Source organism: Dipteris shenzhenensis, chromosome 15, assembly GCF_047967505.1.
Source record: "Dipteris shenzhenensis isolate YYH24624 ecotype China chromosome 15, Dip_SZ_1.0, whole genome shotgun sequence".
Classification (NCBI taxonomy): domain Eukaryota; kingdom Viridiplantae; phylum Streptophyta; class Polypodiopsida; order Gleicheniales; family Dipteridaceae; genus Dipteris; species Dipteris shenzhenensis.
Genome location: NC_141610.1, coordinates 27915311 through 27934328, shown reverse-complemented (window position 1 = coordinate 27934328; position 19018 = coordinate 27915311). Strand labels below are relative to the sequence as shown.

General features: G+C 45.2%; 1 protein-coding gene across 1 annotated transcript in view; it reads left to right on the top strand.

Annotated features, from left to right (window-relative positions):
* LOC147893623 (ABC transporter D family member 2, chloroplastic-like) overlaps window positions 1-19018 on the top strand; it is a 122367-nt gene that overhangs the window by 76 nt on the left and 103273 nt on the right. The window contains exons 2-4 of the mRNA XM_087386424.1: window positions 1-441; window positions 15800-15986; window positions 16215-16282. Coding sequence (XP_087242550.1) covers window positions 121-441; window positions 15800-15986; window positions 16215-16282 — 576 coding nt within the window. The 5' untranslated portion in view covers window positions 1-120. The remainder of the gene's footprint in view (window positions 442-15799; window positions 15987-16214; window positions 16283-19018) is intronic.

The window sequence follows — 19018 nt, the reverse complement described above, 5'->3', positions numbered from 1 at the left end:
TAATAAGAAAGAAGACGAGAAAGCTGACAAGTAATGTTGAGACTGGAGAGCATAAAATCATCCGGAGGTTTTACGTAAACGAGAGGACGAAAGAGAGAGAGAGACGTAGCAACGAAAGCCATGGCAGCCTCACCCTCCCCCTCCAACTCCCTTCTCCTCTCTCGCCATCGCCCCTCTCAGCTCCTCCTCCTTCACTCAGCTTCTTGCCTTCTTCCCCGCCCTCCTTGCCTCTTTCGATGCCTCTCTTCCCCTCTCAACGATGCCCACCTCTCCTCTTCTCGCACCTCATCTCCTTCCCCCTTCCCCACCTCGCCTCCTCCTCCTCCTCCTCCTCCTCTTTCTCAGTTCGGTCCTCTCTCCTCCTCGGTTTCGCCCCTCCCGGATTCTCTCCCCCCTCCCGACGTTTGTGTCCCGGATGAGCAGCCGCCTTCAGAACAAAAGGTGCAGCCGTCCCCTAGTCCACACACCTGACGCCTGAGATTGCTACTTGAAAATATCCGAAAACTTTTGCCCGACCGCGTTCGTAAAATCTTTGCATTGCTCTTTGGTTTGTAACCCATATGGAACTCATTGGTAAGCTGGTTAGTTGACGATTTTATTAGTCTCATCACGAGCTCGGACGGAACGCAAGACAACACCAATCGTCCATTCTCCGCAGAATGCACTGCCAAGAAACGAGGGAAATGCTTGTAAGGGTTCGCTTCTGTCGCCTCTGCCTTACACGCAGCAGTGGTTGCATGCCACCCTCCTAGTGCATGATGGGCTTGAGTGCTTGACGGTGATTGCGTAACATAGTTCCCCTCAACCTCGTAATAAAGAATAGGATACCTTTTGGGATAGGCAACAAATGCGGCAAGACAACCGCCGTGATTAGGAAAAATAAGAGGTAGCAAATCATCAAATAGGAGGCCGCAAAACATCAAAGCAGCTTGAAGCACGCGTGGTGAGAAGCCGGTTAATTGAGTGCTTGAAGCACGCGTGGTGAGAAGCCGGTTAATTGAGTGCGTGGTGGCTGAAAAGCAGCATGCATAAGCATTAAAGACGAGCATTATAAGAAACGACACAAAAATAACGTGGCAGCAAAAGCAAGGGTTGCGGTGCAAGCTTTGTTGTGCCCAAGGAAGGAGTCCGAGCAAGAGAGGCCGTAATATGCAGTCGCTATGTGCTGATTTCAACCCGAGGACGCAAAGAAAATCTTTCCCACCAAGTGGGAGTCAGATTGGTCGACTGAGTAGTTGTGCATTCCTGACAGTACAATTCAAGCATCCCTTGGCCTTTAAATCCTGGGAACTAGAAGCCTGGATGGAATGATGCTAGTATCCTCTCCTACATAATCCATCCTCCTAGCACATGGTGGGAGCTAGAAGCCTGGACGGAATGATGCTATTGTCCTCCCCCACATAACCCACGCCACTGTCTTGATTGTTTGCAGATTGTGGCATTGAGGACAATTTGGATAGCATGAAATAGGCTGGGAGCACCTTTTCCAGTTCTTACCTATTTCCTCCCATGTGCTAAGATTCTAGCGTCTATGCTACTTGCATATGACACTGTTTGGGAGCTTATAGGTAGTATAGATGTGGATCTCTCGTTGCTTTCAGGTGATGGGTGTTTGGCTCCTGGACATTCTTAGATCTATCTGTTTTGATTCCTACACATTTTACAATGCATGTGGGATTGCTGTCAGCATAGCTCACGTCTGGCTCAAGATGGTTGTGTTACCTTTCTCAAGACTTGGAGCTTCGACTACTTGTTTTCCAGGAATGTACATGGCATGACTTCGCATTATCCTCCTCTAGGATGGTTTACTTCGGAGTTACTTTTCCTTCCTGATTTGTCACCACAGTAGGCTGCTGTGCCTCCTAAATGGTGCCCTGTGTTTTCTGGCTGGTTTGGTCTAATTCCTCTTCCACAGTTGGGATTTGGCTTAAAACCTCCTTCTCCTCAATCCTCATTGATAATGTTTTGGAATTGAAACAATTATTTCAGTCTATACAAGCCACTAAGATACTCACGTGCTTGTTCCTCCTTTGACTTGTTCTCAAGAGATTGTACCTTCAAAAGCATTGTCTAGCTCCCTCCCTGACTCGACAGGATGAAGAACCTACCGAGGAGGTGGAGAGGGGGGCGGAGGGGGAGGGGGGCAAGTGGTGAGGGTGACCATAACAGGAGGGGCGAGGGGGGGGGGATCCAAGAGGGAGGGGGAGGAGTGGAGAGGGAGCGGGATCCGGGGGGCGGGGGGAGTAGGGGTGGCCATAGGCCCCCCTGCTGATGAGGCTCGCAGGGGCTCTGGCTAACGTCCGCAGCTTCCGCCATCGCAATGTCAGGAGCTCCTGGGACTCACTATTGATGCAAGGGTGAGTGCAGACTATGAACTTCCATCACGGGAGGATCCTCTGGTTGAGCAGTGACCCCCTTCCTCTTGGGGAGGTGGATCTCCACGTTAGGGCTCGTGCTGCTGCTCCTCCACAGGTGCCTCTCAAAAAGTCCTGTCTCTCTCTCTTTGTGTCTAGTCCTCTGTCTGTGACGCTTGCGGGCTTGTTTACTTGGTTTCCTTTTCTTTTTAACCTGGGTCCAGTCCCCTTCTGAGGAGGTCACCCAGGGGGTCTGAGACTCCTGCTGGCTCCTATTTGGGGGGTGCTGGGCTCTGGCCTGTTGACTCTGCCTGCTTTGCAGGGGTGGGGGGGGGAGGAGCTCGGCCTTGGCCGCGGGGACAATCTCTGGTTAGGTGACCCATCTGTCTGCAACGAAGACACTGGCTTGGTAACCCAAAAATCTCCACTCGCTGGCGAAGTGTGCCCCCTTCGAGGGTCTCTAGGAGGATCAACTCTGAGAGGGACTTTGGGATGTCAACCACCAGACTGATCCTGGGGACCCCGTCATCTGCTACCACTTAAGCAACCAAATCTGGCGGAGACTCGAGCACAGTGCCAAATGCCCGACCAATGGAGGGGAGGATGGCTCTATACTCCTTTGGGAGCCCTAGAAAGAGGAGCGTAACCGGGAAATGGCATGGTGTGTCGTGTCCATGTCCTCCACTGTAAAGCCATGGTACCAAGGAAAGAGGTACACCAAATGCGGGCCAAGGAGGATGGGGCTTTGCTCCACAAGTGTCAAGGCAGTATTGGGGGAGCTCAGTCGAATGAGGAAGACGCCTCTTCCATAGTTGGTGACCTCCTGAATGTGGTCACTCTCTAGTGCCAAGCTCGCCTGGATCCACTCTTACATCTGTCGCCTTGTGGGTGTGAGGCCCACAATTCTGCCCACAATCACCTTGTCCTGGAGGGACTGAACTGCTTGCTGTACCTGTTGCTTGTCGGTTGGAGAAAGGATGACTTGAACGGATGTGGGATTCGAGGGTGCTGCCATAGAGCCCCTCTGGCCAGACCAAGGGTCACCACCAAGACTTTCTTTCTCCAAACAAGCACAAAAGCTCCCACTGAACGGAAGAAGAGGAAAAAACATAGGGAAGGAGGCAAAGAGGGGGGGTGGGATGAGGCGGAGAGATAGTGAAGGAGGAGGCAGAGATAAGGCGAAGGGGGCAGAAGAAGGCAGGTTGAAGGAAGGAGGGAGAAGGCGGGGAGGGAGACGGAAAAGAGTCGGGGAGGCGGCGGGGTGGAGGGAGCGGAGAAGGCGAGGAGGAGAGGTGGAGAAGGCGGGAAGGAGGAGGCAGAAGGGGGAAGGCGGGAGGGACAACGGGGGGGAGCAGGAGGGCAACGGGAAGAGGTGGGGGGTAGTGGGAGGTGCAGCGAGAGGAGGCGGAGGTGGGAAGAACAAGTGGGGCGGGAGGGCAACGGGAAGAAGTGGGGGGTAGTGGGAGGTGTAGCAAGAGGAGGCGGAGGCAGGAAGAGTAGGGGGGGCAGGAGGAACAGCAAAGGCGGAGGGGGGAGCAAAGGTGGAGGAGGGGGCAGCGAAGGCAGGGGGAAGGAGGCGGGGACGGAGGGCAGCAAAGGCAAAGGAAGAGGCAGGGAAGGAGGGGCAGTGAAGGCGGAGGAAGAGGCGGAGGAGAAGGCGGTGGAGAGGGAGGAGACGGTGGGAAGGAGGTGGAGGAGGGCTGCGGGGAGGAAGAGATGGCGGAGGGGGGTAGCGGGAGCAGCCAGGCCAGCGGGCTGAAAGCTAGCACTTCCGCTTCATCAAATGAGTCTTGAGCAATCAATGTTCAGCTCCCAAGGAAAGAGGTCATTCCTCACATTTTCTCAAACCTGCTCAACTAGGACACTGCATATTGAATGTCAAGACGTGTGTTGCATAAATAAATAAAGCATCCCACAGCTTGGCTGTAAACAGAGGCGTCAAAAGGTTCACAGGTATCATGAACGGACAGCTTAAGCCATGGGTCCATAGGAGTAGAGATGGGCTTGCAATTTTGAAATCTTAACCGTTCCAGGAGCTTACCAATATACTTGAACTACAACAGCCCACCATGTTGTATAAAGTGGATGCCCAATTAGTAGTGAAGCAACCCCAAATATGACATCTCAAACATCTGCTGTAATTCAGCATCGAAATCTGCAATTTTGGCAGCATTAGTACCAGTGAGTTGCATGTCATCGACGTAGAGAACAATGATGAACGAATCCCCCCCTTCCTTCTTGACATAGAGAGTACTCTCATGCGGACTGTTCTGCATTCCCTAGCTAGTCAAAAAGGCATCTATCTTTGCATACCAAGCTCGTGGAGCTTGCTTCAAACCATACAAGGCATTTCTCAGCTTGCATACTTTGTCTTCCTTGCCAGGTTCCACAAATCCAATGGGTTGAGAAACATAGACCTCCTCCTGAAGGTTCCCATTCAAGAATGCAGTTTCAGTGTCCAACTGAGGGATCTTCCATCCATGAAATGCGGCCAATGAAAGGAACCACACACCTAACAGTGGTCATACGAGAAGTGGGAGCAAAGGTTTCATCATAATCTACGCCTTTCTGTTGTGCATAGCCCTTTGCTACAAGGCGAGCTTTGTACCTGTCAATGGACCCATCTGATTTTCTTTTTACACCCAATTCGTGCGAATTGCCTTCTTGCCGGCGGTAGGCAAGTCCACCAACTCCTAAGTGTGGTTTTTCTTAATGGAGTCAATCTCCGCTTGCATTGCCTGCATCCAATGCACATAATCTCGTGCATCATCAACACACTCAGGCTCATCTACCTCCAGTATGCTGCTGACCCATGCAGACTTATAGAAATAGGCATCCTCAGCGTCTCTAGTGCCACTCCATGTATGGATAGGAAGTGGTGCTGAAAGCTTGCTGTCCTCTAGAGTGCGGAGCAGCCAACGAGGTACTGATCTTGCTTCTTGCACTGCTGTACTTTCACGTGCTACAGCATCATCAATCTCTTCTTGAGAAACAAGCTAAGCCATAGGCTGAACTGAGGCATTACCCACTAAAGTATCTTGCTGCAAATTCTGATTTTCCACTGTGCAGCATCAAAGGAAATGGGTAGTGTCCTGTCAGAGGGTTCAGAAGGACCTAGATTTCTGTCAAACTTGCAAAGGGCAGATCTGCATTTTCAGCAAAGATAACATCCTGACTAGTGATAGCCTTCTTGGTCACGGGATTATAAAGTCTATACCCCTTTCTTTCACATCTGTAGCCAATAAAGATGCACTTCTCTACCTTGTCATCAAGTTTGCCACGCAACTCTTGAGGCACATGTGCATACGCTACACAACCAAATGTATGGAAATAGCCCACATCGGGCTTAGGACCAAACCATGCTTAAGGTGTCATGACCTCAAGAACCTTCATGGGATACCTGTTTAAAATATGATTTGAGCACATGATGGCTTCCATCCAAAATTTGTGTGGCAACCCTTTTGCTTTTAGCATACATCTCTCATCTCCGAAAGTGACCGATTTTTTCTTTCACCCTTTCCATTCTGGTGAGGAGTATACCTCATGGTAAACTGATGTGTAATGCCTTCTCGGCAAAAAATTGTTGCAATGCCTTGGACATATATTCCCCCCCTTGATCTGAACGGAGAGTATGCAACCGGCATTCAGATTGATTTTCAACCAAGGCTACAAAGTGTTTGACCACATTGCAAACTTCAGACTTCTGCTTACGAGCAAAGACCCTAGTAAAGCATGTGAAGTCATCTATGAATGTAATATAATAAAGATGATCTCCAAGAGATGGACTGCGCATGGGTCCACAAACATGAGTATGAACGAGCTGTAATTTTTGTATGGATGCGTCAATTTTACGAGCAAAAACCTATGAGCAGGTTTATCCGAGCGTGTTTTTCAAGAGATTTTTAAAAATGTTTTTCTTTAGGAAACATGGTTTTTACACTTTTATTTTCATTAGAACTAGATCCCTTTATCATAAAAATATACAGACTAGTCACTCATTCATTTTTACACAACATAATTTTCTTATTTAGAGACATCCCTTTGTACCCCTGTTATTACCTTAAAAAAGTGTTGATTCCTTTAAGAAACATTCCTCATAATCACTCTCAATGTAATAATACTATGCATATATAATTACTTATTAACACATTTATATCATATGGCAATATCTTTTTAGTGTTTTTATAGCATATTTATGGACATGTTTCTAAAGAAGTTTAAATTACTATAAATAAGTATTAACTTGGGCTTATATATCACTCTCATAAAATACATGTAATATTTAATACTATATATGAAAGATTTTTCAAAATATAACTCCATAAATGTGCTCAAATGGGGTGTTCCGATCAATTTGAGTGGTTGAATGACTACATTGGATATGAAAGTTATGTCACTTTTAAAAGTGCTGTCCAAGGTAGTTTCGCCAGCGAAACTACCTTGGGAGACTTGCTTCAAAGGGGTTTCGCTGGCGAAACTACCTGGATGGCTTGCTTCAATGAGTTTTCTTTGAAGAAACTCTTTCATAAAGATAGGTTGAGAGAGGGTTTTCAATGTCACCCCGTATTAAGTAAAAGTTGTAAGAAGGATCATAAGGGAATTTTCATAGAGAAGTCTACTCTACATGTGGGTTTCTTCAAAAGCCATCCCATTATGCTGTCACCATTCCTACAGATTCACCTAAAGATTTTTGTATAAAATAGGCATTGCTATAATACTTTGCATATTTCTAAGTGAAACTATGTTTTCTTCTGATCGATTTTTGCCATATTTATGCATAGTTGGAAGCTTTTTTTTTCCTTCGCTCGGACGCTCGGAAGATTTCGCTCAGAAAATGCTCATCCCCTTTTTGTATACCCCGGACTGCACCATCCTTGGGAAAGGAAAAATGATGCATTTTACCCAAAATACAGCCCTCACATATTTTGTTTGGAGGAGTTTCCAAACGAGACAAAGCATCAACCATATTAAGCTTCTGCAATAACATAAGGCTGCCATAATTTACATGCCCAAACCTGGCATGCCATAACTTTGCATCTTGCATGGTAGAGGTAGAAGCCACAAAAGATGAATATGCTCTTTTCTCATAGGCATCAAGCTGAAATAACCCGTGACATAATGTACTGGTGAAAACCAAGGCATAATCTCTCTCTCTATCATGGACCGTACATTTGTCATCCTCAAAGATGACTTGGTAACCTCTTCGAGAGAAAGAAGAGGTAGAAAGTGAATTCTTCTTAATTCCAGGGACATACAAAACATCCTCGATGCAAAGATCTGAACCATCCACAGTTGTGAGTGAAATTTTCCCAATCTCTTTAAGAAGAATCATTGGCACAAGAAACTGTTTTGCCAATCGGTGCACTGGATAACTTATCAAAGAAAGATTTAGGTGAGGTGATATGGCGGGAAGCACCACTATAAAGAAAGATTTATGTGAGGTGATATGGTAGGAAGCACCGCTATCAAAGTATCATGTCTTAGTCGTCTCATTCACGCTGAAAATAGGTGACTCCCAAGAAGCATCATAGCTGCAAGTACAGAAGGCCCAATCATGCTCAACAAAATGAGCAGAAGTTTTCTCAGAACCTGCATGATGAGCTGAGTCTGAAACTGCCATACTAGACTCTGTCTTCTCCTCTTTTGCAAGCCTCTTGGGGCATTCACTGATGTGAGGACCAGGCTTTTTGCAATAATGGCACTTGCATTTCTTGAAAGGCTTTGAGGCATCCTTTTTATCTTTCCCACTTGCATGTGCATGTCCATAACCATTGCTAGAGGCATGACTTGGCTGAACTTTCTTTTTGCCCTTATCCTTCGTTGAAAAAGCATCCTCCTCACTACGAGAACATGAAGCCATATTCTTGCGCGTCTACTCCTCTTGCAACAAGAGTGCTACCAACTCTTGAAAAGTGAGGCGATTCTGATTCCCTTGCATCGAAAGGTTGAGAGACATATGAAAAGAAAGATAAGACTCTGGCAAGGAGTTCAAAGTAATAATAACAAGTTGTGAGTTTGGAATGGCCTCATCAATGTTCAAGAGTTGCTCTTGCAAATCTTGAATCCGGGTGACATGTTGCATGTCCAGAACCATTGCTAGAGGCATGACTTGGCTGAACTTTCTTTTTGCCCTTATCCGTCATTGAAAAGCATGCTCCCCACTACGAGAACATGAAGCCATATTCTTGCACGTTTACTCCTCCTGCAACAAGAGTGCTACTAACTCTTGAAAAGTGAGGCGATTCTGATTCCCTTGCATCGAAAGGGTGAGAGACGTATGAAAAGAAAGATAAGAGTCTGGCAAGGAGTTCAAAGTAATGGTAACAAGCTGTGAGTTTGGAATGGCCTCATAAATGTTCAAGAGTTGCTCTTGCAAATCTTGAATCTAGGTGACATGTTCCTGCATAGAGTCACCCTCATCCATGTGCACATTATCAAGCTCTCTGCGTAAATATGAGATTCTCGCCTTATTACGAGCTTGATACATATGTTCCAAAATATCCTAGGCTTCTTTAGCAGTCCGGTAGGACCTAATATGAGGGACAATAAACCTCTTGATATTCAGTGAAATCAAAGACAAGGCTTAAGCATTACGAGGATCCCACCTCCTTTGCTCAGGAGTAATACCGGCAGGTGCTTGCCCAAACGGGACAGCTTGTTGTCCTTGTTGCCCACGACTTGCACCACCACCACGACCCCCCCTTGCTATGGAGGAGTACCTGGTGCTATAGATCGGGACGTTCCTCATCACTTGTAACATAATCCCAGACGCCCTTGGCAACTAATAGATTGAGAATCAAAAAACTCCAAAGAGGGTAGTTGGTGCGATCCTCCTGGGCAAGCAAGTGAAAGACAACATTCGGATTTTGTTGTGCCATTTAAGCAAACAAAAAGAGCCAAATAATCTCAACAAAGTTCACTTGCTGTGAACACCCCGCCCAAGTAAGAGATATCACTAGGCTTGAGGATGCTCCTTAAATTCACCAGAAAGATCCCACGTTGGGATATGTGCTGCAATCTCAAAGTTTCCCCTAAAAAGCCAGCAGCTCAACAAGGCATAAGCCCAACTGAATGCTTGATTGTTCCTGCAAAGGCAAACCCGAGTGGCATGAGGGCCAACAAATGCAAGCAATTGAGAGGGAAAAGAGTTTCCAATGCAAGCAGTAACAGAACTGAAAGTTTACTAAACTAAAACCCAAGTAAACGGGCTGCAAATGCCTCCAAAAAGAGCTCCAAGATGAACAGAAAATGATCTCCCACGAATTATATGTGCTTTCCTTCAAAATTGCTTGCCTTAGCAAGCAATAAATGACTGATTTTTATCTCTGTTTTGGAAAAAACAATAAGTCCCCAACTGTATGGACTGAAAATGCACCTGGAGGTGCAAAAATATGAGTGTCCTTGCACAATACTGCCTGAGACAGATTCAAAACAGCAAGGAGAAGTTTCCAGAAGCTCCAAAACAGTCCCGAGAGTGGTAGAAAAACTTCAAAACAGCAAAACAGCCTTGAAAAACACCTCGAAAAGTGTGTCCACCCCTCTAGAAATAGCTGCCCAGCCTAGGAATGATTGCTGCATTCGAAAAACAGCAACAAATCCCGCAAAAAACAGGTTAGCTGCCCGTTTTTGTAAAAAACGGGTCCGAAATGAGGTCGCCTAGCCCAGAAGAAGTTCCTAAAGGAGGTGCCCAGCCTTGGACTTGTAGTACGAGGCGGTGGCTAGTCCAAACCAGCTCGAAATCAGCAAAAATAACCTCCAAAATTTAGTCACCCAGGTCCAAAACAACGCTAGAACTTCTCCAAAAGCGGTGCCCAAGCAAGAGGACCCTATAGAAGGTGGCTGCCAGCAAAACGAACTGTTTTGGCCAAGTTCTTCGCGACAAAAGTGAAGTTTTCACGACAGAATCGAAGCTAGAGAGTGTGGGAGGTGTGGGAGCAAAGGGGAACCTCCTCTGATACCAAATGTTGGAAATGGAAGCCAAAGAACGCGAGAGAATGGAGCTGAAGCAAGGTGGAATGAAATTGCAGCAACAACAAGAAATTGCAAAGCTAGGGTAATCATAGGAGATGAAACCCTAGAATGAACCCTAACTTACCCACCGACTCAACCTCTAACTAAGGTTAGGGCTAAAAAACCTTAATAATGGGAAAAAGTGCCCTAGTCCCTTATTACATAACATTGGCCACTGCCTTAGGAAATATAAATATTTCTAACAGTCTACGAGGACATGACTGTAGGATTTGTTCTAGCCACAGCCTCAGGTCCTCCTAAAAGGATCATCTCGGTAATCATTTAGGACCTTGACAAATTAGTAGAAGGGAATGATGGGATATCTCAAGGTGTATGCCCCAGGCACACCTTGGTTTCTATTGTGTGTGCTAGAGGCACAGTTAGGTGCCCATAAGCACTGTTAGGTGGTGGTAGAAGCCACATAGGATGATTGAGAGAATCTAGGAGCAGATTGAGGAGATGATTGTGGAGCTCAGAGGTCATCAGTGATATCAATGATCATGTAAGAGGTGCCTACTTAAGGACCTCACCTTTCTTCATTCCATAAGCAAGAATTCTCAGTTTGTGTTCACTCCATGCTTTCCTTTCAGTTTTCCAACATGGTATCAGAGCACTTTGATCCTCCTTGAGCCCACTCGTGCCACATCATCTTCTTCTTCTCCATTTTCTTCTTCTTCTTCATCTTCACCATTTCTTCCCTTTCTTCCCAAATCTTGCTAAAGCTTGTTCTCCCTCAGTTCTCCGCCATTCTCCAAGCCCTTCCTGCTGGAGATACCCCTCGTTTGAGCAAACTTCCACCTGCAAGCAATTGAAAAAAAAACGTCTCTGCTGGCTGCCATTCTCCAAACAGCGCATTTTTTCGTCATTCTTCTGTTGCAAAATACTCCGTGCCTGCTGCACCATTGCTCGAGCCCTCTTAGGAGTAGATGGGCGACCTCAAGACGAACATTTTGAGTCACTTTGCAGCCCATTTGGTTCAGTAACGAAGGAGAAAACGTAAAACACAGGTTCAGCCTGCAGTAACTCCCCCGGGCAATATCGCGCGCCATTTCGCCCAACCTCTGTGCTGGATCTTCTCTGGTATATGAGCTTTCTTTTGCTTCAGAAAGCCCTCTTTTCTTTGCTTTGAAGAGTGAGATACAAGCCCTCCAAGTTCAGGCCTCTGTTTTGGACAGTTTTGACAAGGTTGTGAGTGTGATGTTACATTAGATGCTGCTTTAGCATTTCTGAGGTTTTAAAGTTTTGAAAAGCATCAGTTTAACTGTGGCTACATTTTTCTTTTAAGTTGCTATACCTGGATTTCTTGGAATACTTTCATTTAGTCACCTCTATGAAGCATGCAAGTGAAAACATCATTGATTTGTAGTATGGATTTTAGTTGCAAGCCTTTGCTACTCTAAATGCTTGTGTTTTGAAGCTCTTCAACTCTTTCTAGCCTTGTAAGAGAGTAGACACTGCCCTTTCTGGGTTAGACCCTCTCATGGCTACCATCTTGAATATGGATAAGTTCAATGGTAAGGGCTTTCACACATGGCAGATGAAGGTTAAGTTTGCATTGATGAGGGAAAACCTCTGGGGGCTTGTCAAACCGGCTTCAACTTCTTCTTCAATAGCCTCCAATGCTGGAGAATCCTCAGCTCCGACACACCCGGCAAGAGATCTTGCTAGAGAGGAGAAAGCCTATGGCATCATTGCTCTTGCCTTAGGAGATGACTATATTCATCACATCTTTGACTTAAGTCTCCTTCAGAAGCTTGGCAGAAGCTTGACATTATTTTTGGTACTAGCTCTCACATCTCAAAATTGTCACCTAAGATTGCTTTCTTTGAATTGAAGATGGTTAGTGGCACTCCTTTGGCTGCCCATGTCAATTACATGCGAAGTCTCATGACTCAACTTGCTTCTATCAACTCTCCTATCACTACAGATCATGCAATGGCAGTGTTGCTCAAGAGTATGTCTGAAGATTATGATCATGTTGTTACCACTTTGAAAAATCTTCCTAATCCTAATCTTGAAGGTCTTATCTCTGCTCTTCAAGAAGAAGAAAGGCACATGGAACTCCGGAAAGGCAATGACACAGCCTATGCCATAAAAATCCAGAAGGGCAAGTTTTCACCTTGCAATCATTGTGGGAAGACTAATCACCTCTCAAGAGACTGCTTCAAGATCAATCCATGCAAACACTGTGGCAAAAACAATCACCATGAAAAGTTTTGTAGAGCCAAACAGGAAGCAACTTCAAAGTCAGAAACTGCCAATCTACTTTCAGTTGATGTGCCTCCACAAGATGAGGCATCCTATGAAGATTATGCTTTTTGAATCATCTCCATGTATGCTCCAGATCTCTCTTTTTGTTGAGTCAAGGTACTCAGCCTGGATAGTCCTCCAAAATGAATGAAATAAACTATTGTGTGTTTTGTAAACACTTCTGGTCACCATATGATGTAGGCCATGTGTATGTGTTTTGCTCCATGGTACCTCCTGCAGACATTGTGTGCATGTACATGCAGGGGAGATAACCATTGGAAGGTCTTTTGTATCCCTTTTGTTTACTTCACACCCTTGGGAACCCCTTGCTAGCATGAAAACCTAGCCATAGATTTATCCTTGACCACCATGAGATGGCATGAGAAACTATGAGACTAGATGTATCCTTGACATAGCCTGAGGCATTCCCTTGAGGGGGGGTATGATGGGATATCTCAAGGTGTATGCCCCAGGCACACCTTGGTTTCTATGTGTGTGTGCTAGAGGCACAGTTAGGTGCCCATAAGCACTGTTAGGTGGTGGTAGAAGCCACATAGGATGATTGAGAGAATCTAGGAGCAGATTGAGGAGATGATTGTGGAGCTCAGAGGTCATCAGTGATGTCAATGATCATGTAAGAGGTGCCTACTTAAGAACCTCACCTTTCTTTGTTTCATAAGCAAGAATTCTCAGTTTGTGTTCACTCCATGCTTTCCTTTCAGTTTTCCAACAGGGAAAATGAGACAAGTGTTCCACTATGTTTTAGTGTAGTTACATGGTATCGGTCTTGGCGAATTTTGAGAGTTCAGAGGATATCATTTCTACCAAAGCAGCCAAGATAGCTCTTTTCCCCATGGAGTGTATGGACCACAACGGAGAATTGGGGGCCAAAGTGTTGAGAGGAACTTGGAGGCCAAAGCAACTGACTTGAAGATTCCAGGGTGGACTGATAGTAGGACTCTGTTGTACGCATACAGGCAACATATATCATCTTGGATATGTGGTTGAACATTAGTCTTGAGTCTGACCAGTGAAGTCACAACCATTGAGTTCAGCCAACTAGTTGAGGCAGCAGTTATGCAAAGGAACTCTTAAGTTTTCCTATGACCAACTAGAAAGGCAAGCCATGTCAAATCTATGAAGACGAAGAGTCAGCCAGTCAGCTTTACTCTCAAAGCATTTCAAAGCTTTTCACTGGCTTAAAGAAGCAGTTCCACAACGGCACCTTTCTAGGCTCTAGCTCAGCCGGTGCTAGCCCTTTGATGTCACCTGCCTACCCCTTAAGAACCTAGCAATGGGAAAGAACTTGACGAATGCCAAGTGAAGACCAATGCTAGTGACTACGCCCTCTTAGTGCGTTTGGGGCAAAAAGGTCATCCGATAGCTTTTGCGGGGTTCAAGGTACTTCCAGCAGCCAGAAACACATTGATGATAGAACCCTTGGTGTGATTCATGCCCTCAAGACTTGAGTATATTGGTTGCTTAGACAAGACTTTATAGTTTGGACCAACCATGAGGGGCAGTGTTTGCTACATATGATGCTAGCTGCCTAGTGATTGGGACTGTCAGATCAGTTGGAGGCAGATATTCTAGCGAATCAGGGGAATGAATAACGATGACCTAGGAGCAGAAAGTCTTGTTTCTGATGCTCTTAGATGCAAGGGTATGGCATCCAATCTTTGTTTTTTTGTCTCTTAGAAGCCATATCAGGGGCCGAGCAGCCCTAGATTGTTGGTTGAGCCAGAGCTGAGATCTTGCCCCTGAGGTTCAAGAAGGGTAACCAGAAACCACCTGAGATTGTATGCCATCAAGTTCAAGCATTGGGTCTTCATGGGTGGTGGAAGGATGACAACCCCACCTCCTTTCAGCATATAAGGAGGCTTTCTATCTTCTCTAGCCCGTTTCAGCTTTAGCAGAAGGGGATGTCTCGGGCATGCATCAACCTATGGATGTTTGGCTGGTCTCTACAACCAGCCTGCATGTTTAAGGTGCGGAGAATGTTGAACTATTTAGTAGGATGCATAGTATGGTCAATGACTTCATACTATAGAGTCTCCATGACCCTTTGGAGCCCAACAGGAATATTATAGTTATGGAAGTAATTTCACAAAAAGACAAAGGTCACACACATCAGCCTGGTTATAAACAACTCTTCAAATAAATATTGATCTGAAGTTTTCTTTTATGGTACTGCATGTGCTTCCTTGGCTGAAGGCACAACTTTCTATTGAGGTGCACAACTACCATAAGCAATTCTGTGCATGTTCACAGTTTTAATATTACCTTCTTACTGTTTATCGAATAAAAGAGCCTTGAATGCTGTTACTGAAGCTGGATTTCCTACTTTCTACCTAATAAAAGGCTCTTGAATATTTCAATGGAACCTGCATGTTACTTTTTTATAGCTTACCATCGTCTAGTGAGATGCTCTCATGACTTCTTTACCCCTGTAATTGGAGATAAACAAACCACTAGTGGGTGGAGACAATTACATCAAGTGAATGTTCAACTTAGGTCGGTCAGGGTTTAGAGTTGAAATACTACCTGAATAGGCCAGGGTTGGGCACATATAGCCGACAGGGTTTGGAATGCTCTTCCCGAAGAGCAGGTGCTGCAGGAGCCTGGACCATTGGGGTAGCACCTGTGAGCTATGTTTGAAGGAGATGAAGCTGTCAAATGTCCTCATCGATATACTCATCAGCTAGTGGGAAAATTTTAGTAAGGCTAGCAAATATCGATTGAGGCCTCTATTTACTGCAATCCAAGATGAGATGCGCTCTTCCAGAAGGTGTGTTCATAGAGCAGGTGCTGCAGGAGCCTGCACTATTGGGACATGCATGTGTGAGGCTATTATTAAGGAGATGAAGCTGTATAATGCCCTCACAAATACACTTATCAGGTCACAAACATGGATCGAGGACCCAATTTACTGCAATCCAAGACTTATTGTATGATCTATAAGTGCTTTGTCTTCTACTTTCCCTTGAGTATGTTTGCTTGGTTGAGTGATGTATCGATGATGTGGGAAGGGCTACAGGGATTCAATGCATATGGAATCTCAATGTATTTGGTTTTATGTAAATTTTCAAAAGCAAATTGAATATCCACTTGATCCTTCTAAAATGAGAATTAGCAGATTTCAACTTTCTTGCAAGTTTCTCTAATTAGTGTGTTGGTTGTAGCAGAGAACTGGATCAGATATACAGACAATCTTTAGACGGTTTTGGAAAGTAGCTGCACCATATTGGAGCTCAGAAGATAAAGTCCAGGCTAGGTTGAGATTGGCTGGCGTCTTTGCTCTGACTTTGGCAACAACAGGAATCAGTGTTGGCTTTAACTTCTTAGGGCGAGATTTTTACAATGCCCTTGCAAGTGAGTCATTACTGATCTACTAAAGTATACTCATTAGATATTCAAACTTTAGACTTGGTGGAAAGCGGCATATGTGCTTGCTACCTCTACATGATTTTACTGTTTCATTGCTGTATATTGGGATTACTTTCATGTGTGTATACTCCAATGCTCGCCTGCCATGGAAAGTTCTCTAACCTGGGTGTTCTTCATTATCTGGCTTTCTTCTAAATGCTCTTCCTTTAACAGGCAAGGATCAGGAACAGTTTACAAAACAACTTCTTTATTACTTGGGTGCGTTCATTGGAGGCATTCCGGTGAGCTTAATGCTGCACTCTTGTAGGTACTCTTCTGTACACTTTTTGGATATAAATTTATGCCATACTTGCTTTTCAAAGTGCTAACCTTTGGCCCTACCCAGTTGAAGCTTAAATTGGTTGGTATCAAAAAGTAAGCATTGTGTTTGCATTTTGGAATATCAAAAGATCCAGATGGCAGCTTATGCTTGGGTACTGATGAGCACATAAGCATATCTTCACTTATTAAGTAGTTTTTTTTGGGGTACTGTAACACAAAATCTACTCTTTCCTACCGCAGATCACGGGAGCAGCACCGGAGTTAATCCACCCAGCCAACCTTGCTGAAGCTTTTTCAAGCAGACAGAGAATTGCTAATCAAAAAAACATGAAAAAAATCCTGCATTCTCTTCTCTCTCTAGCTTCAACAAGCCCCATCTCCCTAGATAGATCTAGATGCCACATGTCATCCATATAGGGCCTTTCTAATGCAACATTTCACCCCTCTCTTGGGATGCATTAAATCCTTTGCCCCTAGGCACTTTCTTTGCATTAGGCCCTTAGCCTTAGATCCACCTAGTCTGGTGCTATCAACCCTCACCTAGGACCTTGACATTAATTCCCTCCCGATCATTTACATGAAGCGCAAACAAATAATTACAAACATAGATCCTTTAAGGGAAATGTCGACTGATTCTTCCGAGGTCATGCTACCTCGGCTAGAGCATAACATTCCTTCCCTCTTCAGACATCAGCGTCCTCGATGATAAAATCTGGGAACACTCTCCGCAACTGGTATACGGATTCCCAGGTAGCTTCGGATAGAGGCTGACCATGCCATGCAACCAACACCGTGGGTATCTTCCGATTTCGTATTTGCATTGTTCCTCGGTCCAGGATTCTTGTTGGTTTGCGCCTCGCATTATCCTCTATCTCCTGAAACAAAACCACACCTTCGATTAGTGAGTCACCTGTATGTAAAAATTTCTTTAAGCGTGAAACATGAAAAACCGGGTGCACCTTACACCCCTGTGGCAATTCTAATTTATAGGCTACCTTGCCTATTCTCTTTAGAATTAACCACGGCCCACAGTATCGAGGTGATAACTTAGCACATTCTCATGAAGTTAACGACTTCGAGTGCGAAGGAACTCTGAGAAAAACTTTAATACTCTTATAGACCGGTTTTCATCTGCATACACCTTGGCTCTATCCATAGCCTGGCGGATATTAGCTCTCGCAAGTGCTAGCATCTCCCGCATCTGAACCACAAAGTTCACGGCACTAGGCACTTTCTGAGGTACTCCAACTATAGTTGGATTGGCTGGTCTATAACCATAGTTCAGTTCAAACGGACTGAACCCGGTAAAGGAATGTTTTCTATCATTGTAGGCAAACTCCAACAATGGCAACCACTTGTCCCACGTATGTTGCCTCAATGACACATATGCCCTTAGCATATCCTCTAAAGTCTGGTTGACTCTCTCCGTGTGACCATCCGTCTCAGCATGATCCCCACTACTCATTCCCAATTCAGTCCTTAGTGTCTCAAATACCGCTGTCCAAAAATGACCGGTAAATCTGACATCTCTGTCCGACACTATGGATCTACGCAATCCATGCAGACGAAATATATGTCTAATAAACAAATCCGCCACTTGCGGGGCACTAACAGACTCTCTAGTCGGAATGAAGTGAGCCATCTTGGTTAGACGATCAACCACCACAAGGATAGAATCATACCCTCCTTGTGTCGTAGGCAGCCCTACAATAAAGTCCATGGAAATGCTCTCCCACTTACTTAGTGGTATCTCCAAGGGCTGTAAAAGTTCGGGTGGCTTCACCCGCTCGGCCTTACTTACCTGACACGAGAAACACCGTGTCACATATTCATGAATATGCTTTTTCATCTTTGGCCAAAATCTCGCTTCACGAGATCATATGTCTTCTCGACTCCTGGGTGTCCCGCACACGGGCTATCATGGCACTGTCGAATGACTCTCTGCCTGAGATCATTCTGACTAGGTGCTACAACCTTGCCATTTCTTTCAAGCGTACCATCCCTTATGGTATATCTTGCATAAGTTTGGCCTTTTCTGGATGCCAGGTCATCCTTTTCATTTTCCCCAGGTTCTAACACATGAGCCTTAGGCCATAAGCTCTGGACAAACTCGTCCACCTTTTGAGTTTCTCTAATCTCGGTCATTAGAGCACTCTCTAATACCGTGAAACTCAGGTTGTGCATAATGCGAGACAACGCATCAGCAACCTTATTGTCTTTTCCTCTTCGGTACCGAATCGTTAAATTAAACTCCTGCATGAGCTCTGCCCACCTAGCTTGGCGGCCCCTTAAGTCAGGCTGTTTACAAAAATGTTTCAGAGTATCATGATCCACATCCACATAAAACTCTGAACCATACAAATAATGCCTCCATGTTTTCAAAGCATGGATAACAGGCCAATTCCTCTGAGAGGGAGAAAGCTTCTTGCTTTCAAAGGCTACTGGCCTTCCCTCTTGAAGGAGAACTGCTCCTACCGCAATGCCACTTGCATCGGTTTCCAGGAACAACGGTTTCTGGGGATCAACTATTTTTAACACCGGTCCTGTGACCACAGCTTGTTTTATGGTGTTAAAACTTTCTTGTTGATTCTGTCCCCATAAAAAAGGTACTTTATCTGAGGTCAGATCAGTCAATGGCGATACTATCTCGGAATATGCTTTGATATGTCTTCTATAGAACTGGACAAACCCCAAGA